General features: G+C 39.9%; 1 protein-coding gene across 8 annotated transcripts in view; it reads left to right on the top strand.

Moving 5' to 3' along the window:
- The window catches only part of Mipep (mitochondrial intermediate peptidase), a 154,667-nt gene that overhangs the window by 37,696 nt on the left and 92,116 nt on the right, over positions 1-24,855 (top strand). For all 8 annotated transcript variants that reach the window (XR_015446623.1, XR_015446626.1, XR_015446625.1 and 5 more), the window contains 4 exons: positions 8,606-8,759; positions 10,392-10,469; positions 11,924-12,128; positions 15,701-15,810. Coding sequence is in view for 4 of the 8 variants with exons in the window: in XM_021236354.2 (XP_021092013.2) it covers positions 8,606-8,759; positions 10,392-10,469; positions 11,924-12,128; positions 15,701-15,810 (547 nt within the window). In the remaining 4 variants the exon portion in view is untranslated. The remainder of the gene's footprint in view (positions 1-8,605; positions 8,760-10,391; positions 10,470-11,923; positions 12,129-15,700; positions 15,811-24,855) is intronic.

Here is a 24,855-nt window from a genome sequence, read left to right as displayed (position 1 = left end):
TACAAAAAGTTAAAACAGGGCTCAGGGATTTAGCTTAGTGGTTCTGGGGCCTGCCTCACAAGCGCAAGGTCCTGAGTTCGATCCCTAGTACCAAAAAAAAAGTTAAAATAGTGTTCAGTAATTGTCAGTTAAGAAATGTTGCATCTCACCCCTGTCTCTCTCCCAGAGGTCATCATTTTAAATTTGATTAATCTACCCTTGCAGTATTGGGGTTTATTTTTAATGCTTTGGGGACATTGTTTCTTTACTTCTAGTAATGACTTTCATTGAATCATATTTCATTTATTTTGGTGCTTCCTTACATTAGGATGTTGTTGGGAAGTAGAATTCAGTATTGTCTTTTCCTCGTTAAGATATATTTTCAAAATCTCAAGAGCATTCACATAGTGAATTAGGGATGTTTTCTGTTTTAAATTATTTAGAAATCATTGGACTCTCACAGAAGGACTTTTGTTTGATATGTAAAATTATATACTTTATTTGTTGGTGTAGGCATAGTGACCTCATTGGTTTTAAAGTTTTAAAAATTAACCTTTATTGTGAAACTTTCAAAATAAATAGAAGTAGAAAGAATAATTATAAGTAACCCTCATATGGTCATCATAGAATAAAAAAATCAGCAAGATTTTTAAAAATATTATTATTATTTGCTTTTGCTTTTCTTTCTTCTGCTTCCCTCCCTTGTTACTAAAATATTTTAAAACCAATCTTAGAATTCCAGTCATCCGACTCTGGATATTGTATATAAGTCCAATATTATTATTATTATTAACAGTAATACCATTATCTAATATCTAGTCTATGTTCATATTTCCTCTTATGGATTCTGTGTTGTCAGCTTTCCAATCACTGTAACAGAATACCTGAAATAATCAAGGAAGGAAGGGAGAAAGGTGTATTTTGGCTTGCAGTTTTAAAGGTTTCAGTTTAAGGTCCTTAATTAGCTTCATTCCTTTGGAATTAGGAGGAGGCTCTGCATCACAGTCGGGCTGTGTGGCGGAGGAGGCAGCTCACCTCCTATCAGCGAAGGGCAGAGAAAGACAGTAAGGAGCAGTATTCTCTTTAAGGGCATGGTCCCAATAACTAACTTTCTCCCACTAGACCAACATCTTAGAAGCTCCACTACCTCCCAGTAGCACTGTGTGCTGAGACCAAGCCTTCATCCTGTGGTCCTTTGGGGGATATGTAAGATCCAAAGTGTAGCAGTATCAAATCTGTTTTCCCAGTTAGCTTGTTGGATTAGGGTTCAGGCAAGGCATACACATTCCATTTGGTTTTTCTATCTCCCAAGTCTCTTGCTTGAGCAATTCCCCACACCTTATGATTCCCAGGAGCTATTATTGAAGAGACCATGTCATTTGTCTTAAAGAATCTTCTGGATTTATCTGGTTGCTTTCTAGTGGTATCATTTCACTAGTTCCTTTCTTGGTGCCATGCCTGTAAGCTGGATGCTATATCTAAAGACTTGCTTTTAAACATTTTCCATTTTGGACAAAGATACTCACAGGTGACGATGTACACCTTTTCATATCAGAACACATAAAATAAAAATATCAGTAACCACCCCTCCCCTCCATTGGTGGTGCTGAGATTGACCCTTAAGATGGATTAAAGCCAACCCGACCTGTGAATTCTGCTGGTTAGGGTTTCCCTCTAAACTAGGAAGTAATCTACACGGTGTTGGCAGCTAGCTCCCTATCAGTTGTTCAACTAATGGCTTTAACACCCTTTGATAGTCCTGGCATGAGTAATTCTTTTAAATTACCAATTTTCAAAATAAGGATTTAATAGTTTCCAGAAATGATGCCCAATGATTATTTTTTTGCTCTATTGAAAATGTCATTATAAACATAAGAACTTCATTGATTCATTATGTTTCATTCCATGCTAGTCATTTTTGGGGAGATGCCAAAATTGTTATAACTTGGCCAATTACACCGAAACTTTTTAATAGCTTGATTTTTAACTCAGTGTTTTAGGAGATTGTTCAGGGAAATGCAAAACACCTGCTTTATGTGACCCAGTTGCTACTGAGAACCAGTTGCTGCCTTCCTGCAGGGCAGGAAGGGTGAGACTGCTCCAGTACTGAGCCAGGAGATTCCATGCTGTGGGCTGGGGTCTGAGGATGGCCTGAGCACGTCTTTTTTTGTTGTTTTTTCTCCAAACTATTTTTAATAGTAAAAAGTATTTAAAACTAAGAGGAAAAATATATTTTAAATGTATAAGAATTCATAGGTTATCAGTGGGGTGGAGAGGCAAAGGGAAAAGAGGAAGGATGAGATGACCTACTAATGAACAAGAAAAGAACAAGCAAGGCAGTGTTATTGGAGCTACACCCCTGTAATCTCGGCACAATAGGGGGCTAAGGCAGGAAGAACACGAGTTCAATGACAACCCAACCTGTGCAATTAGTGACTTAGTGAGATCCTGTCTCAGAATGAAAAATAAAGACTTGGAATGTAGTTCAGTGTGAAGACCCTGGGGTTCTGTTATTGGGTAGCTTGCTTCTAAAAAGTGGCTCACCAATGAAACATTACCGGGTTCGGGGTTGCTCACCTCTCCTTCCAGAGTTGGATTCCAGGTTCTTGTCTCAAAATAGAATCGAACGAAATGAGCAAAAATTTGAGCTTATTTGAGAGAGTAAAAGTGAAGAGTGGGAGAAAAACTGGCTCTGCAGAGTGATCTTCGGCTGAGTGAATAGGAAAAGAGGTCGAGAGTAAAGATAAAAGTACACACCGTGCCAGGGAAACACAGCATGGGCTGTCATGGAACGCTAAGACAGCCAGCAGGGCTGGGCACTTCTCAGAGGGTCGGAAATTCATCATCTTTTTCCCCCAAGGGTCTCAGGTTGGAGGACTCCTGTCTGCTTTCCTTTTCACAGCTACAACTTGTTCCTTCTCATTAGGACTTTTGCCTCTGGCCAAGGGTGGAGCTGGAGAATGTCTCCCACCATTTCAGCATCTACTTTACTGTTCTCCCTAAAGCAAAGCTGAATGCTGGTTGGTTCCAAGTAAAGGACTGTTTGCTGCTCTAAGAGTTGGCTCCATCCTTTTTGGTCGGGCTCTGTCACCTGGTGCACCTGTTTTTATCATCCTTTCTCTCTGCATTCAAACCTACTGATTCACTTTCCTGCTTGTCCAGGATGGTGATAGAATTGCACTTTCTTTGTCTAGTCTTGATTTCAGTTAATCATGATTTCCACTGAACTCTGCACCTGATCTGGACTGTCAAGGAAAATTACTCCTTGCTTAGCAGGACATTTGGCTGGAGCAGGGTTCTAGCTGCTAGTTGTAGAAGTCATGGTAGAATCACATTAGCCATGGTGGGTTCTTTATGGGATGGAGGCAGGAATGGGTCTTCTCATTTTTACCACTATATAATGACCTGAAAAGCAAATAGGTTCCAGTATCAGTTCTTTCACTGCTTCCTTACCTTTATTTAACCAGAGAGAGCAATATTTCTCCCTCTGGCATCCTGACAAAACATTTCAAAATCTCATTCAACTATAACATTATAATCATACTTAGTCCTTCCTGATGTCACAAACATTTGGGTCCTTTTATTTTTGATGAAGTTAAAAATCTCTGACAGTATTGTTGTATAGTCTCTTCTTTCCAAGTGAGAAGCTTCTCCTAGCCCACTCACCTCCTCTGGTAGGCCTGTTGGTGTTGCTCTGTCTCAACTCCTGTTCACTTAGTGAAGAGGGTGACACTGAAGCCTGTGGTTACCTCCAGTTTCAACCAGGAAATTAATTGTGTTCTGTGTTTTCACTAAGTTCAATGCCAAGGTTTTTGGAAGTAATAGCCAAGTTCTTTCTTTACTTAATTCCTTGTGCATTGAGATTGAAATGTAAGTCTGATGTAGAGTGTGCTTCATATAGACATACGTTATTTTTAAAAAGTCAAATTATAATGAATGAAGAATTCTTCAGTTGCAAAATCTCTTTTTCATTGATATTTCTGGGCTTACTCCAATCATAATTAGTGTTCCTGGTGAGAATTTTGATATATTGCTAAATTCTGTTTTTTTGTTTGTTTTGGTGCTGAGAAAACACCAGCTCTGTTGTTGAGCTATACCTCCAGCCCTCAATTCTGTTATGCTTAATAAAAATGATCTAATCATTTTAATACCATTTTACTGTGGTCAGTATGTTGAATTTTTTGAGATGGTGACATTATGTTGCCCACACTGGCCTGGAACCTGATTTCCTTAAATAAGTCTCCTAACTAACTGGCATGCACCACTGTCCTCAGCTCTGTACTGATTCTATTTTCTGGTATTTTGAAAATTGGAAATTTCTAAATGCACATGTAGTATATTTTTAACTAGAACAAACAGTGGCGCACTTACTGAACTTCATTCTGTATCTTTAGTGAATAATAGTTTTCTTCCTATTTCTTCAGATCAATTAAAGGGTTCTAAAGATTCTTTATCTCTGGAACCAAATCAGTGGAATTCTTTGCAAAAAAAAAAGTAATAAAATTCTCTTAGAAAACTCTAGAAGAGCCAGGCACAGAGATGGGGGTGGGACTGAGTCAGGAGGATCACTTGAAGCCCATGAGTTTGAGATCAGCCTGGGTCAGTCACATAGGACCCCATTGAGGGGGGAAGAGAGAGGCAGGGGGACTTAGGGTTTGTGTTGATGACGGCAGGGGTGGCGTTGCAGTTAAATCCTCAGAATACATTTAAATGTTGCTCTGTTTGCTTTGCTCACTTTGCTGGAAGGGGTGATGTGCTGTCTGTCGTACTTTCCCATGGTTTTGGATTTCAGTGAGAGGGGAAAGGGTTCTTAACGTAGTATCTACGAAAATGTGAAGGCTGTGGACCAAGATGTTGGAGCGACATGTTCCTAGCAGATTTTGCCATGCCCCACTGAGGCAGGAGGAGAAGCCACGTCCTGGGTCTGGCTGGCTGGGCATGGCCACAGTATCCACAGTATCCACCGACCTGTGACGTGTGAAATGCCACGCCTTGTTAAAGATGTGAGCTTTGAGCATAGTAGACGAAACTGCGAGAGATGTTCTGACCCTGGCCAGCCAGGCATGCAGGACTGTTCTTTGGGTCACCTCAGACTCAGTTGTATGTGCTGTACATACTATGGAGCTTTTTGAATCCCTCCACCCTATCAGGGCCCTTCTTGTTCTGCCCCCTCTTCAGGTAGGACTTAGCATTTCCTCCGTGAGCATCACTGGAGGTGAGGAGCCTGCAGGTGGAGGGAGTGCAGAGCTAGCTGGTGAGGTCCAGGGCATACTGTGTTTCTGGGCTTGTGTGCCCCCTGCGCTTCTGTTCCCTTGGTTCTCTTTCCAGGGCTACTGGGGATACCAGTGCTTCTCTGAAGCCGCCCCTCCTGTGTGGGTTGGTGGGGAGAGTTCACCTCCGCAGCGCAGAGCCCTGTGTACACCCAACCTTGGTTTAAGGGTCACAAATATTTTGAAAAATGACTTCAGTGCCTCAGCCTGAACAAAGACATGCTGTCTTAATCATTTTCTTCAACTCCCAAACCATTATCATGTAATTAAAAGGGAAATCTCAGCCCTTCTGCTTACTAGTTGTGGCCCTAGGATGGTGATTTATCATCTGTTTTTTTCTTTTTTGGTACAGAGGGTCAAACTTGGGACCTTGCGCTTGCGAGGCAGGTGACGGAACCCCTGAGCTAAACCCCCGGCCTGGTGATTTATCATCTTGTAAATCTCTCCTTTTCTTCCTCTGTCCCACAGGGGCAGGGGGTTATGATTATATGCCCTTGTGGGATTGCTTTTGCTATTAAATGGGGTACACTTAACGGGATTAGTGCAGTGCCATCGTGAGGACTCAGTAAATTCTAGTTGCTGTCATCTTCATCATCTACGTTCTCATCAAGGTTCTAGTTGGGGTCTTTTTTAAAATAAATTTTATTTTATCCCATCCCCCTCCATGTACAAAATCTTTGTTTCCATTTTTTCCCTTCTATTTCCGCTTTTTTTCTTGTCCCTCCCTTCCTTTCTCCCTCCCTCCTCCCTGTTTCCCGTTCCCATCTGAACACTTTCTTCCCATTTCCCAACATCTGTTATACATTTCAGTCCTTATTTCCACTTTCAATTTCTCACACCAGAGAAACAATGCAGTATTTAAATACGTGTGTCTGATTTATTTCATTTAAGAGTGTGGTCTCAAGTTCCATCCATTTAACTATAAATGTCTGAATCTCATCCTTCTTTATGGCAGAATAGTACTCCATACTCTGTTGTATTAAAAAACCACATCTTCTTTATCTGCTCGTCAGTTGATGGGCATTTGGGCTGTTTCTAAGATTTAGCTATTACACACTGTGCTGCTATGAACATCGGTGTGCATATATCAATGTGGAATGATGCTTTTAATTCTTTGGGGAAGATACCAAGAAGAGGTATAGCTGGGTCAAATGGGACCTCTAGTTTTATTTTTTTTTTGAGAAATCTCCTCACTGATTTCCACTGATTACACCAGTCTGCATTCCCACCCACAGTGGAGAAGAGCTCCTTTTCCCCACAGCACCTCCAGCATATGTTACTGGTTGATTTCTTGACAGCAGCCATTCTATCTGGAGTGAGATGGAATCTCAGCATTGTTTTAATTTGCATTTCATAAATGACCAGTGATATTGAACTTTTTTTGTATATTACTTGCTGTTCCTACTTCTTCATCTGAGAAGTGTCTTTTCAGATGTCCATTTTTGGATTGGGTCTTTAAATTTGGGCGATCTGATTTTTTTGAGTTCTTTATATATTCTAGTAATAGTCCTTTATCTGAATAGCTGGTAACAGTTTTTTCCCACTCTGTGGGTTGTCTCTTCAGTCTGTTGGTGGTTTCTCTTGCCATGAAAAAGCTTTTTGATAAGATGAAGTCCCAGTTGTTGATTCTTTGTTGTATTTCCTGTGCAGTCTGGGTTTTGTTCATGAAGTCTTTGCCTTCTCCTGTGTCCTCAAGCGTTCTACCAAGCGTTCTGCTCTTTAATTTTATTCTTTAAGGTCAATCTAATTACTTTGGTATTTATGTTAGCTACTTTTCTCTTGTTGCTGACACCCAAAGTCAAAGGAGGCAAGGTTTATTTGGCTCACGGTTCGTAGAGGTTTCAGTCCGTAACTGGCTGGCTCCATGGCAGGGTGGCAGAGGGGCAACAGCTCATGGGAATGGAAGAGAGCAGAAAGCAACAAGAGACCTGAACATTGTCTTTCTGCCCCTTTTATCTTATTCAGACTACTTAGGGCAGGTAGCACTCAGACCCTTAATCCCAGTGCCCTCAGCCTCGCCCCACTGTGAATCCATCACACACTCTGGATTCAGCCATCTCTGAGAAAGTGTGAGGCTTTGGGGAGACATCTAAACACAAGCCATACCGGCATCAAAATGGATAAGTGAACTTTTTATTTTTCACAAAACAGCATCTGTTTTGACATCCTTCACTTGAGTTCCATTGTTTCCTCACTGATTCCTGCCTACTGTCTGTCCACTTCTGACACAGAGGTGTTGAACTGCCCACCTGTAGGAGTAGGGACATCTCTTGTTCTTGTGGTCCTTTTCTTATTTGCCTGGTGTGTCTTGGTGCTTGTCCTTAGGTGCTTGCACATCCAGGTACTGTGTCTTTCCAGGGAGTGGCCTCTCTGCCATAGGTAATGCTTCCTTTCATATTCGTGTGGAATAAGCCACACTTTTTACAGAATATAATACATGTCATAAAGTGAAATTTATCCTAAGTGGAACTGGCTATACTTTGTATACAGATGTGTATGAAAGAGTGTGTGTATTCTGGGTAATTGAGACAGACTGCTTAATTAGGCCAGTGAAAAAATCAACCAGGAAAAGATGGAGACTGGGGACTGACGTACCCACCTTAATTATTGCATTACTGATATTATTAGGAATAGATGATCATTGTGAAGAAACCCGAGTCTCCGTATCCTCAGATGATAGATGCACTATGGTCCCTTCTTATCTGCCAGGGATGCGTTCCAGGATTTCTTATGGACACTGAAATCCAGCATGCTCAAGGCCCCTGTGAAATGGGGTAGTATTTGGCTAGAACTTAGGCATAGCCTCCCCTAGACTGTACATCATTTCTGTTTGTAATACCTAATAAAATGAACATGCTATGTAAACAGTTGTTATCCTGAATTGTTTGGGGAGTGATGTCCAAAAGAAAGTCTGGGGCCGGGGATTTAGCTCAGTGGTTTCGTGCCTGCAGCACAAGCATGAGGACCCGAGTTCAATCCCCCATACCGAAAAAAAAAAAGAAAGTCTGTATCTGTTCAGTATAGGTGCAGTTTTTTTCCTGAATATTTGCTGTTGAAATTGGTTGAATCCTTGGATGTTTGTTTTTGTTTTTTGGGTTTTTTTTTGTTTGGTACCAGGGGTCGAACTTGGGTCTTTGTGCTTGCGCAGCAGGCGGAGAAACCAGTGAGCTAAATCCCCGGCCCAGAATCCTTGGATGTTTGAATGTTTGAATCCTGGGGATACAGAGGACCAACTATACTCCTGTATGTTTTGAGTCCTTTTTTAGCTCACGTGATCATGAATATTAAATAATGAACTAGATTTACCTTCAGAGATTGAAATAAAAATGCTGTTGAACTCCTCTTCCTTCTCTCAGGTATAATATTGAGCCCAGTTTATACTGCCCATTTTTCTCCCTTGGAGCGTGCATGGAAGGCCTGAATATCTTGTTTAACAAACTGCTGGGCATTTCACTGTATGCAGAGCAGCCTGCCAAAGGCGAGGTGTGGTCCGAAGACGTCCGGAAACTGGTAGGCCTCCCCTGTGGTGTAGAGCACGTCGCTCTGTCCCTTGGCTTAGTGACTGAGTCAGCACACTTTCACCTCTGAGTTCACTTAGCCCCAATGGAGGGTGCCCACCTTATTTCTGTTTTGTAAAAAAAATCAAGAGGGCCACTTCTGACTTAGGACACGTGTATAAAGGATCTAAACATAAAATAACTAAGACAGTTCTCAAAAATAGTTTCTTTTAGGAGCGTGTTAGAAGATTGAGTGTTCATTTGTGCACCTTCCTGGGTTCTTGAATTCTAGTTACAAGGAAGTTTGTTATTACTTCTTCTTAGAAACCTGTAGTGCTGAATGTTTCTTTTGGCTCGCATCCAAACTCTGTTGCTATCTGTCTTTTTAAAAAATTTTTAAATTTTTAATTAAATTATTTTTTTAAAAATTGGAGACACGGTCTGTTGAGTCACTAAGGTGCCCATGTTAGGCTCAGAGCTGTGACCCTCCTGCCTCATTCAGCCTCCTGGTCATCGCTGCCTCTCTCTTTTCTATCCAACTCCACTTGATTTTGTAGAGGTTGTCTCGGTTCAGATATTAATTTGTATTGTGCTCTGATTTATTTGATTTCCTTACCAGTAACTTCAAGTCTGGAGTTTGTCCTTCTCTTATCAAGTACCCCTTTATTTTAGTGTGCATATAATTCTTCCTCAGAAGATTTTGAGGCTTTCCCAACCTACACATTTTTCCCTGAGGCTTTGTGTTATTGCGTTGTTTGTTTTTGTCTTTGTGCTCACCACACTGTACTTATTTCACTCTGACTCTGGACCACCTGTGTGAGCAGGGAATGAGTATGTGGAGGGCTGAAAAGAGTCAGGATGGAGGGGCTTCATCACTGTGGTCACCTCCTCGGTTTCCCTGTATGTATTGCTAACTTAAGAAAGTGATGGGCATTGAGAGCACAGAGGTGCAGTGAAAAGGAAATCTGGTAACAAAAAGTTGGAAGGACAGAGTACAAGTGCTCCTTGCTAGGAGCGTGGGCTTCCTGGGCAGTCACTTCTGTTTCCCAAGTGCCATGAAAAGCACAAAATGAGGGTTCTGTATGATAGAATCAAGTTTAGAAAAAAAGAAAAAGCAGCAAGATGGAGACCAGTGGTTGTGTATCTCCTTTAAACTGTGGCTTGTTCATAGGCCCTTCTTTTTAATTTATGAAAATTAGTATGTATTATTGGTTTCCAGCTAAAGCTAAGAGCTGCATTTCTGAGTTCAAGAGTTACAGTTCGTGTGGGCATGATATGAAGGGAAGTAGCTTTGTCACTGATGCTATCCAGCCAGCTCATCTTCCGGCTCTTTCAGGCTCGTGAATGGTCTGCGCAGAGCTGTGGTCAGTACAGGTGCTAGAGGGTGGCAAACAGGACCAAGGGTTCCCATGAAGAGGACCTTTCCTCCTGGAGATGGAATTCCCGAATCAAAACTGTTGGAGAGATGGAGCAAAGGGAAAGGGGAGAGAATCAATTTGTCTTGAGATAATGTGGGAAGTAGAAAATAAATGAAACGTCCGTATTTGTGGTGATGGATGGGGATTGTCCTTATGTTAGGGATGTTTTCCCACATTTAGGGTTTCCAGTGAGCTCATTCACCACTAAATTTCAACTTGTTTTCTAGGCTGTTGTTCACGAATCTGAAGGATTGTTGGGGCACATTTACTGTGATTTTTTCCAGCGAGCAGAAAAACCGCATCAGGTGATCTTTTCTTTATAAACTGGTCTGTCTAGACGCAATCAGTTTATTTGTACTTATGGGAACTTTATAATTTTTGTAGTTCTATAATATTTAAAAGGCACTAGTAATAGTTTCTTAATCTGTAAGTTTGAAAATAGGGTAGAATTTTAAAATAGTACAGATCATAGGAATGACATGAATCATCAGCCCGTCTCCCAAAAAATGAAATGAGACTACAGCCAGATAGCTTATGTACTTGGCCAGAGGCATACAGACAGCAGCGTTAGGATTGAAACCCAGACATTCTGGCTAGAGCCCCAGCTCTTAATACCTTTCTGTGCTTGACAGTGAATCTAGATAACAGTGGCAAAAGATATGCCCAAATGGAAACCGTACCAACCACCAGTTACCTCCTTATGTGAAGACATGGGGTTGATTTCCATTCCTTTAGCTGCAGACCAGCTTTGCCAACTAATCAACGTTAACAGTTTTATGAAACTTGATGGGAAATGTCCAGAGTTCAGGTTATCAGTTGTAACAGAGAGGTACCTCACATTTGAATATGATTCACAATTTCCAAAGCATTTTAAGATATGAGCTTAGGAAATGTGGTCAACCATCTGTGATGTGGCAAGATAGCATTTTGTATTCTAGAAACAAGAATGTAAGATACAGTGCTTTCCAAGATGATTTAACTAGCAGGTGGCAAAGGGCAGGAGCAGCATGCATGGGACCAGGCTCAGAGTCCCATGGTTTTCCTCTTTGCCTGAATGGTAACAGAGGCTTCAGCCTAGTGATTAGCAGTCCCAGTTTATAGCAGTCAGCCTAGGTTTAGATTCCAGATGCAGTGATTCTAGCTGAGTGTCCTTGGACATGGCACTTGATATTTCCAAAACTTGGTATCAGTATTTTGTATCTGGAGAGTAAGACACCGCCTAATGAGGTTGTTGTAAGGAATGAATGAGGAAGGCATAAGTGCCCATCTCAGTGTAGTGACTGCCCCAGAGGAGGTTACTCCACATCCCCTGCGTTAGGGTCAGTCAGGGCCATTGTTCCTCACTGATAAAGACAGCAGACATAGAAAATGCCTCCTCATTCACTGTCTGACACATGGTAAGGATGCAACATAAAACATTAGTGCCCCTCTCCCAGAATCTGGTGTCTGTCCCTTCCCACTTACTTGTGAACACCTTGAGTGTAAGGATCTAAGCTCATGGATCACTTTGTTTCTAGCGTCTGGTTCAGCATCAGTTTAATGCTTGTTGTTGGAACAAATGAAGGAATTAATACAAACTCAATGTATGATTTAATATAAAAAACTAAAACTTTTGCAGAATAACAGTATCTTTAAATATACAGTGAATATTAATAGAATAAAATTTGAACTTACTCATTTCAGTAGTTTTATCTTAAGACTTTCTTACTCTCTAATTCCATAATATTTTCATCTACTTGTGTATTTCTGATTTGTGAAGGATTGCCATTTTACAATTCGAGGAGGCCGATTAAAGGAAGATGGAGAATATCAACTCCCAGTTGTAGTTCTTATGCTGAATCTTCCCCATTCCTCAAGGAAGTCACCCACTTTATTAACTCCTGGGATGATGGAAAATCTTTTCCATGAAATGGGACATGCCATGCACTCAATGCTCGGGCGATCTCGGTACCAACATGTCACGGGTGAGCAATGAAGAGGTCTTTTATTCAACAGAATCTTGTATTTATATTTATTTTTTTCAGTTATAACCATCAGTTTTTTTTGTATATCCTTTATTGGAACATCTTAAATGTGCAACATAATGACATTCATCATTGGAGATAGGCACCTTTATATACTCTCTTGGTTCTTATTTTACCCCTTCCCCTACCCTCCCTTCAACCCTTCCATCCCTCCCTATTTACATAGACTTTGTTTCCTTTTTTTCGTTTTCTCATATTAATTCCATTCCCCACTTTCGTTTTCCCTACCCCTCCCACTTCCCCCTCCCCTTTGCCCCTTTTCTTCCTATTTCACGTTATCTATTATACCTTTTAGTCCTTATTTACACTTTCAGTTTCTCACACTAGAGAAACTAATTGGTATTTACACATGTGTGTCCTGTTTATTTCACTTAATAAGAGTATTGCTTCATTGTGGATCCATTTAGCAATAGATGTCTCTAATTTCTCATTTTTGATGGCTGAGTACTACTCCATTTTATAAAAGAATCACATTTTCTTGATCCAGTCTCCAGTTGATGGGCATTTGGGCTGTTTCCAAGTTTCAGCTATTACAAAGTGCTGCTATGAAGATGGGTGCACATATATCACTGTGGTATGATTCTTTTAATTGTTTGGGGAAGATACCCAGCAGGGGAATAGCTGGGTCAAATGGGACTTCCAGTCCTAGTTCTTTGAGGTATCTCCATACTGATTTCCATAGTGCTTGCACCAGTCTACACTCCCACCAGCAGTGGAGCAGGGTTCCTCTTTCCCCACAGCCCCTCCAGCATTTGTAATTGGTTGATTTCATGATAGCAGCCATTCTTTCTGGAGTGAAGTGGAATCTCAGTGTTGTTTTCATTCGCATCTCTTGAATGACCAGTGGTGTTGAACATTTTTTCATATGTTTATTTGCCATGTCTACTTCTTTGTGTGAGAAATGTCTTTTCATTTCAGATGCCCATTTTTGGGTTGGGTCTTTATATTTGGGAGGTCTGATTCTTTTGAGTTCTTTATAGATTCGAGATAGTAGACCTTTGTCTGAGGAGGAGCAGGTGAAGATTTTTTCCCACATTGTGGGTTGTCTCTTCACACTGCTGGTGGTTTCTCTTGCTGTGCAGAAGCTTTTTAGTAAAAAGAGATCCCACTTGTTGATTGTTTGTGCTAGTTCACGGGCAACTGAGGTTTTGTTCATAAAGTCTTTTCCTATCCCAATGTCTTGAAGAGTTCTCCCTAACCTCTGTTCCAGCCGGTTCAGTGTTTCTGTTTTTATATTTAGATCTTTAATCCATTTTGATTTTAGATTAGTGCATGGTGAGAGATATAGGTCTAATTTTAGTCTTTGGCAAGATGAAACCCAATTTCTCCAGCACCATTTATTAAAGAAACTGTCTTTCCTCCAGTGAGGGTGTTTGGCTCCTTTGTCAAAGATGAGGTGGCTGAGTGTGTCTGGAGTTGTTTCTGTATCTTCTAATGTGTTCCACTGGTCTTGAGGTCTGTTTCTTTGCCAGAACCATGCTGTTTTTATCACAGTAGCTTTGTAGTATAGTTTCAAGTTGGGGATTGTGATACCCCCTGCCATGTCTCTGTTACCTAGAATTGCTTTTGCTCTTCTGGGTCTCTTCTTGTTCCAAATGAATTTTTTGGATTGTTTTCTCAAGGTCCGCAAAGTATGGTGCTGGGATTTCAATTGGGATTGCATTGAATCTATATAGCAATTTTAGAAGTATAACCATTTTCACTATGTTGATCCTTCCTACCCAGGAGCAAGGGATGTCTTTCCATTTTCTGATATCCCCTTCAATATGTTTTTTCAAAGTGCTATAATTTTCAGAGAAGAGGTCTTTGATGTCTTTCGTTAGGTTGATTCCTAGGTATTTCAGTTTTTTGGATGCTATTGTGAAAGGAATTGTTTGCCCTATTTCTCTCTCAGTGAGTCTGTTGTTCGTGTAGAGGAAAGCTGTTGATTTTTGTGTGTTGACCTTGTATCCAGCTACTTTACTGGATTTGGTTATTAAGTCTAGAAGACTTTTGGTGGAGTTCTTGGGGTCTTCTATATAGAGTATCATGTCATCTGCAAATAATGACAGTTTGACCTCATTTCCTATCTTTATTCCTTTTATTTCTTTCTCTTGTCTAATTGCTGTGGCTGTTTCCAAAACTGTATTGAACAGGAGTGGTGATATTGGACATCCTTGTCTTGTTCCTGATTTTAGTGTGAAGGATTTCAATTTTTGACCATTTCGTATGATACTGACTGTTGTTTTTTCATAGATGGCTTTTATCAGATTGAGGTAGAGACTGTCTATTCTGATTTTTCGTAGAGTTTTTATCAAACAGTATCTTCTAAAAACATTGATGTTTTTAAACTAGAGGATGTGTTTTTTATGTGGAAAATCTGATAGTTATTAATGTCCTGTGACTTTTTATCTTGGATTGCCTCATCTGTTGTTATACAGCCTGGTCCTTTTGTGTTTTTTTCCATCCTTGCTGACTAACTGCTCTCACCATGGAATAAGTCTCAGTTATCTATCTTTTGAGTTTGTACCTTTTTATATTTTATAAAGTGTTTTACTTGAAATTGAAATTTGTGGCTCTGTGTGTGTGTGTGTGTGTGTGTGTGTGTGAATAAATATGTTTCTCCTTAGTGCTTAGCACAGTTTGTGAGTGCAGAAGTGAGGAATGATTGTTGGCTCTTTAAAATAAAACTTCAAGTGTTTTGTTTTAAAAAAACAATAAAGAATATTTAAAAAGTATGATACAGTACTTTGTAAATTTTTCTTATCCTATCTATTGTCTAAAATTATAATTCTGCTTTGTTAACTTTTTATATTGATATGTGTCCATATTTGATGATATTCCTGCTTTCCTCTTAGTTGTCTTATCTCTAAGTCTTAAAGCGCACTGCCATGAGCAGTTGGTATTTGACCACCTGGTAAATGCCGGCATCCATTACTTATTAACTGACTGTACACATGCAATGTTTGGGTAAAGCAAAGGTATTTGAAAAGACTGTCAGTGGGCTGCACATAATCATAAAATGTCACCAAAAAATTCTTAACGGGTTTTTAGTAATTTTGAGTTTAAAATACTGATTTTCTTCACCAAAGATTGATGTTATTATAAAAAGCAGTAGTAGATAAAAGTAGTTTTAAAAGAAATGAAGGAGAAAAGCTTCGATAATGGAATTCAGTGAACTAAATGTAAATGCTGTATTAATTATGAGTATTTTGTGTTTCATGTGTAGCCAGCATAGCAGAGGACAGATTTGTTTGTAGAGGGTGTGAGCCATTGCTCTATAGGGTGTTTCAGCAGCTGTGCAAATATTTTGTTTTACTTTTGCTATAAAGAAAAATATATAGGATTATAATAAACTTTTCTACAAATATGTGCAATAATTTTATATAAGTAAAATATTGATTTAATGAATTAAAGCTTATCATAGTTCATCAGAAGTACAAATAAAAGTTTTAAAAGTATACATAAAAAGGGAAATAAATATATGGCTTTTTGACTCATACTAAGTTTTGGTTTTTTTCTCCTCATCTTAGGGACCAGGTGCTCCACGGATTTTGCTGAGGTTCCATCTATTCTCATGGAGTACTTCTCAAATGATTATCGAGTGGTTAACCAATTTGCCAGACATTATGAGAGTGGACAGGTAGTAGCTACTGATACAGGTTGAGCATCCCTAATCCAAAAGTTCAAACTCCAAATTATGCCAAAATGCAAAACTTCTGCTGAGGGCTGATAGGATGTTACAAGTGGAAATGTCACACCCGGCCTCATGGGATAGGTCTCGGTGAAAATGCAGGTGCACTAAAAATGCCATATAAAAATACCCACAGACCGTGTACATGAAGCAGAGTGTCTATGAAACATAACTCAATTTTAGGTTCAGACTTCAGGCCCATCCTCTGGACACTTCATCAATATGCAGATATCAACAAATCTGACAAAATTCAAAATCTGAAACATTTCTGGTTCCATGCATTTGGAAAAGGGATACTCAGCTTATACTGTTGCATTTTCCTTTGGGTTGTGATGATTGGGTTTTATGACTTGTTGGATAATGTCGAATACTTGGTGCTTTTTCAGAATTCCTGTCACCCCCTTGCAGAACCAGATTCCTTTTATTGTTCGTCCTCCCCTGATTCCTGATGTTTTTCCCTCCTAGATTATAGAATCCTAGTCTTAGCACATGCACATATATAAGAAATGAGCTGCCCTTTGTGATTTGCCAAGTAATCTGCCACTTACTCTTCATTGCCATCCCAGGAGGAAAGCATGGAGCAGGTGTCCATGCTGTTCTTACTCGAAGGAGCATTTGCTTCTGCATGTTTGTTCTCTTGGCCTGAACTTCCATCCTGTGCCTATTTCCCCACCACTGTTAGCATCTGTAGCAGCTATATGAGGTTAAATCTGAAAATGCCCTAATTTTGAGGCTTTAATTTCAATGACAGATTATAATTTTAAAGATTTTTAAATTAAAATGAAAGATATTTTAAGTTAGCCATACCTATAGCTGTCAATAGTGGACAGTTTCCTATCCATGTGTGCACTGGAAAGTATATTCTTTCCCGTCTCTCCAAACTTTGACTATATAGTATTACATTAGGGAGTCTTTTTGCCCCCTTATATTGGACCCACTTGTTTTAAGTGTGACTTATATTCGTCTTTTGGTATCTAGGCCCTACACTCTTGCCTACTGCAGAAAACAAGCTAAAATCCAAAATTAAATGAAGGCAGGAGCTGCGTTAGAAAAAAGAGGACTCAAACCACTTTTATCTGTAACTCTTTCTGATTATGTCTCCAGATGATCTGGTCATTTTATTTTATTTTTTTCCAGTACCAGGAATTGAACTCAGGACCTTGTGCTTGCCAGGCAGGTGCAACACCACTGAGTTACATCCCCAGTCCAGTCATTTTGTTTTATGGATTTGTTACTGTCAATTGTAGAATGTTGGATATGTTTCTAGGTAACTAATCCCAGTAAGTTTTCATTGTAATCAATTTCAGTTATTAAGATGACAAAATTTTTAAAATGTTTGACTTAATTGACTACTTGTCCATCAACCTGCAAAAAATTGCCGTAAGGATTACGAAGGCATGGCCAGTAGCATAGAATTGTATATCCTACCAAAAAATGGCACCACTCATCTGTAGCTACATACTCATGGGGTTCAGAAGTGAGTAGAAAACAGGCATCAGGCCTGTTGGAGTATGGCTGGTGCACCGTGCGCAGGACCATGGAAGAGCCCAGCCCAGGCTGCCTGGGCCCTGGGAGAGGATGGTCAGGGGGTGCTGGGAAAAATGGGGACCTGGAAAAGTATATTAAAAGGGGAGCTCTTGGCAGCCCTTATCCATTTCATTAAAGAATATTTATTGAGGACAGCACTAAGGACAAAGAGGCACTCAGTCAGGGTACTTGTTCAGTTTTTGTTGTGGTCTAGTCACTGTTCTCTGTATCTCAGAAAGAAGTCAGTGTGATGGTTCAGATCTAAAATGTTACCCAGACGTCTGGTGTTTGGAGGCAAGGCCTGGCTGGAGGAGTGCTGTCACGGGGGCCATGACCTGGAAGGGCATGTTCTTGTCCCCATCTCCACCCTTTACCCTCTGCTTCTGGCTACCATGACGTGAGCAGCTTTCCTCTGCCAGGCCCTCCCACCATGCTGGTTCTGCCTTGGAGCCAGCTGATCGTGGACTAAACCCTCTGAAAACTGTGAGCCAAAATAAACCTCTCCTCCTGTAGATTGTGGGTGTCAGTTATTTGTCCTAGCAGCTGGTAAGGTGACTAATATAGTCAGACAAGATCCCAGGGCTCACACCTTTCATTGCTAGGGAAACTGAGACAGAGTCAAAGCTAGACATCTCTACCAGAAAGAGAATCCCCTGAAGGCCTGGAGAAGTCCTCAGGAGGCCTTGTGTGGGCCTGGTGGGAGTAGCCAGTGTGACTAGAGGAGATAGGGGAGGGAGAGAAGCAGCTGGAAAAAGGGCCTGGGGAAGGGCAGGATCAGGTGGTGAGAGGCTGTGGATTGTAAACAGAAATTTGCACTGTGGAGGGAGTCATTAAAGGGTTTGAAGCAGGGCATCAAACCTTTATTTTTGGAAATGACTTTGGTGTCTGGAAAGAATACGGAATGGAAAGTGATATGCTTGGAGTCAGAGATGTGTTTTTGGTGTCAATGAGTGGTGCAACACCATGGTAAGTGGTGGATAAGTGGTTAGGATAAGTGGAGGGCAAGACCACCCTCTGACAGACACACCCCTCCCCCAGGATGCAGTGCTAGTCTCAGACAGCTCCAGACAAGAGCTGCCTGACCCCTGCCCTACCCTGAACCTGTCTCGGATGGTACACTTCTGTATGCCTCTCCCCAACACTTTAACCCCAGCCCCAGCTCATGTTGCAGCACTGAGTGAGTTCCTCAATGTGGTCCCTTAGGCCCAGCTCCATTGTCTCACTTCCTCTTGGGCCTGTTGCTCTGGCCTACGGCCTCACCCATTTCTCCTCATCCCTCGGAATCCCAGGATGCTAGCAGGGCCTTGTTTGGCCCTCAGCATGGCTCTAGGGAAGGCTCACAGACATGCATGAAGGAGGTAGGAGACTGGCCAAAGGACTTGAGGCCACTGGGATAGCAGAGTGAGTCAAAGGTGGAGACTGCACATCAGAACTCTTTGGACAAGGGTCAAGTTTGAGAGTCACTGGCTGAGTTCTTGTTTAGGGTATATTAGTGAATGTCACTGTGGTCCAAGAGGCTGTTAGTGACAAATCTGAAATCAAGGAGTCAAATAGACAGACACTGCACGTAGGTGGGAATACATGATTAAGTATGGGGAGTTCAGAAATTATCCTTGAAAGAAAAGCAGGAGACGTCTAAAGAAGCCAGTGAACACAGGGAAGAGGAGGACACACATTATTTCAAAACAACCATTTTTTTTTTAAAAAAAGTGAAATCTTGGCCCGAAATGCACTGATACTAGTGCCAGTTTTAAAACATCCCCAGCTCCTCATAGAGCAAGCAGAGGAGTGGAGGACTCGAGCCATGGCCTGTGGAGAGATGTTAACAGGAGAGAGCTCCTCACTGCCTTTGTGCTTGGTGAGTTCTTCAGTAAACACAGCTACTTTTAGACCAGATAACTGAAAAATAAATAAGCCACATATACATCCCAAGATAGAAGAGATGGGGAAAGAGCTTGAGCTGCTTTAAATTTATTCAGCTTTCAGACTCAAAAGTCATGTCCAGTGCCCTTAAGGGACTTGCAGACACAATCTCTAAAGAATTTAAAATAATTTTGTGATTTCATGGAGAAGAGAAAGCTAGCCCAAAGGCAAGAGAGCTTTAAGCTTCACAAAGGGCTCCCTCTTCTTGTCACTAATTAAGATACCAACTGGTTTGCTTTGTTAAGGGCAGTCCTAGCCTTAAGGATAAGGAGTTTATTCCCTAAAATCCAAGTCTTTGTGAGTTCATGATGTTTAAGCCCATCAGGGTTGCATATTTCTGCTTAATTCCCTATTCTGTTGCATTTTAGGAAAGGATTTTTTTTTTAATATTGTGAAGTATATTCCAGAGAGCATGGAGAGTGTACGATAATCTTTCAGTGATTTAGTAACACATACCAGTACTTGATCTACAGCATAGTGTAGCCAGTGGATTTCGTGTGGTAGAAGAATTAGAAGTATGCTTATCAGATTTGCAGGTACTGCGCAGATAACCCGTACAGATAACAAATGCCAGAGGCACTCATTTGAAATTCAGAACTGTCTCAACAAACTACATCAAAGCTGAAGTCTGATTTATTGCATCATTAGAGCTGAAGTAAAATTTTTTATAAATTGATCTTAAAATCACTAGCCTGACTGTAGAAGGGGTACACACTCTGTAGCAGTTTTTTAGACATCATGAATTTAACCCAGATGGGCAGTCTGGTGGTGTTTCTCCACAGGTCTTGTCTTATCTAAGGCTGTTTTAGAGGACTTGTGGTGTCTAAGGCCCTACAAAGGCCATTGTCTCTTTCCTTAGTGCTGATTGGTTCCAACCTATAGCACTTTCCAAATGAGCAAAGAATTGTCTGTAGGCATCCCACATTTTTGAATGATGATCCTTGCCCTTCCTAAACCTGTTTAGCCACTTACCAGTCTAATTACTGAAGTACAGGATGACAAAAAATTGCATTTGTATTTTTTCATTAATTTTTATAAGATTATATAACAGGAAATATAAAAATGGCAATTTAATCAAATTTATTCAGTACAAGAATCCACTGGTTGAAATGAGACCCGCCCAAGTGAAGCTTGGGAAGGTCAGTATGTAAACAAACAGGCTGCAATGACAGCATGACGCTTGGGGTGAACTGTTAAGTGATTAATTAAGTGATTAATGTGCAGTTGTTGTTTTTTTTTCCTGAAATTGGGATCTCCTATCAGTTACCTATTTCTATGTAATGGCCTAGTGTTCCTCCACCCCTAATCTTGTCATAAAATCACAGGTGCTCTTTGTGTACCTGAGCACGAGGAGACAGGGTCATTTTAGCCCTGTACTCAACACTGAAAATGCTAAGCAGCTCCATTATGCAGCCTAGAAGCCTGGCCCTTGACCCCGTCCCTGACCCTTATCCCCTGGTCATGTGGGTGCCCTGAGTTCTCTTCTGCATTCTCTCACTGCCCCCAGATAGTGATTCCTAAACAACGGCAGGATCTTTTTGTCCCTACCCTAGATTGAGGATCTGTTTAGGCCAGGTTTTAGGTAAAGTTCTGAAAATGAGCTGAAGTCCAATACTTTTACCTTTCCTTTGTGTTTCTAATGTTCCGTGGAAACCTACTCTTTCAGAGTGGATTTTTAACCAGGACTCTGTGACTCTGTGTGGTTGAGTTGAGTTAGCCACGTGCCTGAGTAGACCCCACAACTACTGCCTGCATTCCTTCTGTCCCAGTTTCTCGGTGTTGGCCCAGACTACCCTCTGCATGCACTCACTGCCCGTACTGTCTGCCCACGTGGCCCCCTAGGGCTGCCATGCTGCTGGGGCAAGACACCGTGCTGCTCTCCACAGCTTAGCACACCTAGGGCTTGGTCTACATAGCAGTCTTTGCGGGGGTTCTCATCTGTCTTATTGTGTGAGTAGCCTGTCCCCCTAGAGTGCCTCACTGTCCTTAGTACTGTACCTTTATAATCAATCTCTGGACATTGCAGATAGGACAAGTCTTCCCCACTTCGTTCTTCAGAAAATTTCTTGTCTCTTCTTAGGCCTTTGTTTTCTTTCTGTACATTTTAGAATGAAGTTATCTATTTTCTTTAAAGCCTTTACAAGAGTGTAGTTGAGATTGTATTATATTTATAGATCAATTTAGAGAGAAGTGATATCTCTGAATATTGACTCTTCAAAGACATGACCATGGCATATCTTTCCAATAGTTAGGTCATTTAAAAAGTTTTTGCATAAAGCTTTAATGTTTTCTTCCTAAGGGCTTTGCTCAGTTTTTAAAAGGCTTAGCCTTAAAAGCTCTACCTTTTGATACCACTGTAAATAATATATATAATCACATTCATTTATTCATTCATTCGTTCCAGGCTGGTCTCAAATTCAGTGATCCTCCTACTTCAGCCTCCTGAATGTTAAATTATATTTTCTATTTATTACCAGTTCATGAAAATACATCTTAACCTTTTTTTTTCATGTATCAGTCTTTTATTTATTTATTTACTTATTTTTGTTTTTTGAGACAGGAGCTTGCTATGTAGTTCAGGCTGACCTTGGACTCACTATGTAGCCCAGGCTGGCCTCGAACTCATGGCAACTCATGGCGGTCCTCCTGCCTCAGGCTCCCAAGTGCTGGAATTACAGGGATGTAGCACGATGCCTGGCTAGTCTTACTGGTAGCACCCTTTCTAAACTTTCCATATTAATTCTAATAACTTGTCTGTAGAGTTTTAAAAGTTCTTAACCAGTTACTTCTGAAAATAAGGAGACTTTCATTCTTTCTTTCTAACACATGTATTTTTTTTTCTTGACTAATTATACTTTCTGGAACTTCTCTTATAGTCTTGTGTAGAAGCTGTACATGAACATGACTTGGTTTGATCCTGATTTGTTGTTATTGTTGTTGGGGTTTTTTGTTGTTGTTTTGATACAAGGTCTCCCTATATAGCCCAGGCTGGCCTCGAACTTATGGCAGTTCTCCTGCCTCAGGCTCCCTAATGCTGGGATTACAGGTGTGAGCCACCATACTTGGCTGATCCTGATTTTTAAAGAAAATGTTTCTAATGTTTTATCATAAAGAAAGATGTTTATTATAGGTTTGGCAGAAATGCCAGAAACTCTTTGTATTTTTAGCTTGTAAAATTTAAAGAAAATCACTGAGTATTATATTTTATTAAGTTTTTTTATTCTTTTGAGGTATTGGATTATTCTTTTTCTTTAATTTGTTAATGTGGTGAATGTAAATGTTAAACATTAAACGACCTTTGAATTCTAGATTAAATGACTCTGGTCATAAGTTTTTATTATTTTTCAACACAGAGCTGACTTCTGTTTCCTAATGTTTTGTGTATGGAGAATTTTTGAATTTATTAGAGAGATTGGCTAATGACTTTTCTTTGTCATGTCATTTTTTTATTGGTGTTAAGTACATATCATTTCATAAAAGAAGTTTGTGTGTTCCTCCTTTTTCTGTTCCTTACAAGTTTTTTTTTTATAAAATTATAATCATCTGTTCCTTACAACTTTGTCAAAATTCATCTATAAAACCTTTCACATGCTGGGGATTTAGCTCAGTGGTGCTGCCGCCTACTTTGCAAGTGCAAGGCCCTGAGTTCAATCCCCAGTACAAAAACAAACAAAAACTAAAAAACCTTTCACAGTTTATTATTTCTGTGAGATTTATTTTTAAATGACTGATTCTTTAATAGTCATAGGACTTTTGACCTTTTTAATACTCTTTCCTAAATTATAATGTTCTAGAAATTTATTCATTTAATGCAGGCTCTCAGATTTATTGGCATAATTCTTTTATCTTTTTGATTCAGCTAAATCTGTAATTATATCCTCTTTCATTCTTAGTCTTGTTTTCTCATTTTCTTCCCCTATTAATCTTGGCAGAAGTTTGTCTATCTTACCAGTTATTTCAAAGAACTAATGCAGACTTTATCCCCTCCATTTTTGTTTGATTCAGTTCATTAATAGTTTCTGCTTTTGCTATTACTTTCCTCTTCATCCTTCTTCCTCCCCTCTTCTCTGATTTCTTAAGGTGAAAGTTATTAGTTTTCTTTAACACATTCCTTTAAATTCTGATGCCTTCATGTTAAATCTCATGATGCAACGCTTTAGCTGCATTCCACAATTTCAGTGCAAAATATTTATAATTTTGCTGATTTCTGTGGAATTTCCTTTTTGACCAAGGACTTGTTTAGAAACCTGGTTTAAAATTTTCAGACCTTTGCCAGGAAGTTATTTGTGTTTTTGTCATTATTATCTAATTAGTTGGCCTATCTGGTATTGATCCATTTTGTTGATACTTATTTTATGGCCAAGTGGTGTGTCACAGTTTGGAAATAGTCCACCTGTGCCTGAATAGATTGTATATTTTGTAACTGAGGCTCTGGGATTCTGTCCAAGTCTGTTAAGTCAGGCTTTTAATTCTACCCTTTAGGTCTTTGATATGTAACTAAGCTTTTTGGCCTAGCAAAAATTGAGAGGTATGAGCCTTAGTATAGGGATAGTGGATATATCTCTTCTCCCTTAGTTCTTTCTACTTTGGCTCTCTATATTTTGAGAATATTTTATTAGATGCATAAAAGCATGGAATTATTATAGCTTCCCAACGAACTACTTCTTTCTCATGTGTCATAATTAGTTTTAAAACTTTTTTCCCGGTAAGTTTGCATCCCAGCCACATTACTGATCACTAACGAACCTATTAATTTTTGAGACAAAGTTAAGTTTTTGGGGGGCACAGTTTTGTCCATGAGCTAGCCATTATACCAAAATATTTATTGCTTTAGTTGTATTTCTCACAAATTTTTTTTTAATTTTTTGGTACTAGGGATCAAACTCAGGACCTTGTGCTTGCGAAGCAGGAACAGTGACACTGAGCTACATCCCTGGTCCTCTCACAAAATATCCAGCCATAAGTAATGGACATTAGTACTTATTATTTTATGTGTTTTTAAAATTTTAATCCTGCCTAGCAGTCTGTAAAGCAGGTACTGTACATAGTTACCAATTATGTACAGACACTGAGACTTAGACAGGTTCAGTAATTTGTCAGATCACACAGTAGTAACATAAAGGTCAGGAGATCCGTTAGTTTTGCATGAGAATTTCCTGGGATTCTGTCAAAGTTGATAAAAATCAATGTGATAACATGGTGAGTATTCTCCTTTTCCAGTGTCTCTTAATTTAAAATCCCTTAATCTGTTAGGAAAAGGCCTATGCACTTCTGAGAGTATGTCTCACAAAGTAACAGGCCTGTATTGATTTTAAGTGTTATTTTAGAACAACAGAATTCCAGTACTTTCATTTTTGAACTCTTCTGTCCTGTATCATTGAAGATTTAGTTTGTTACCTCGGTTTGTGAAAGTCATCCCATGGCTAAAATTGCTTTAGTTCTGATTCCAGGGAGACATACAGACCTGAAATAAATCTCCTGGATGCTTTTCTTATTTTCATCTTTAATGGTTCTCAATTATGTCTAGACAAGAGTGTTGGTCTA

This window comes from Heterocephalus glaber, unplaced genomic scaffold (genome assembly GCF_053883595.1).
Source record: "Heterocephalus glaber isolate CG9 unplaced genomic scaffold, H.glaber_assembly_v1.0 deba00001719, whole genome shotgun sequence".
In the NCBI taxonomy this organism is placed as follows: domain Eukaryota; kingdom Metazoa; phylum Chordata; class Mammalia; order Rodentia; family Bathyergidae; genus Heterocephalus; species Heterocephalus glaber.
This window is presented reverse-complemented; position numbering and strand designations above follow the sequence as displayed.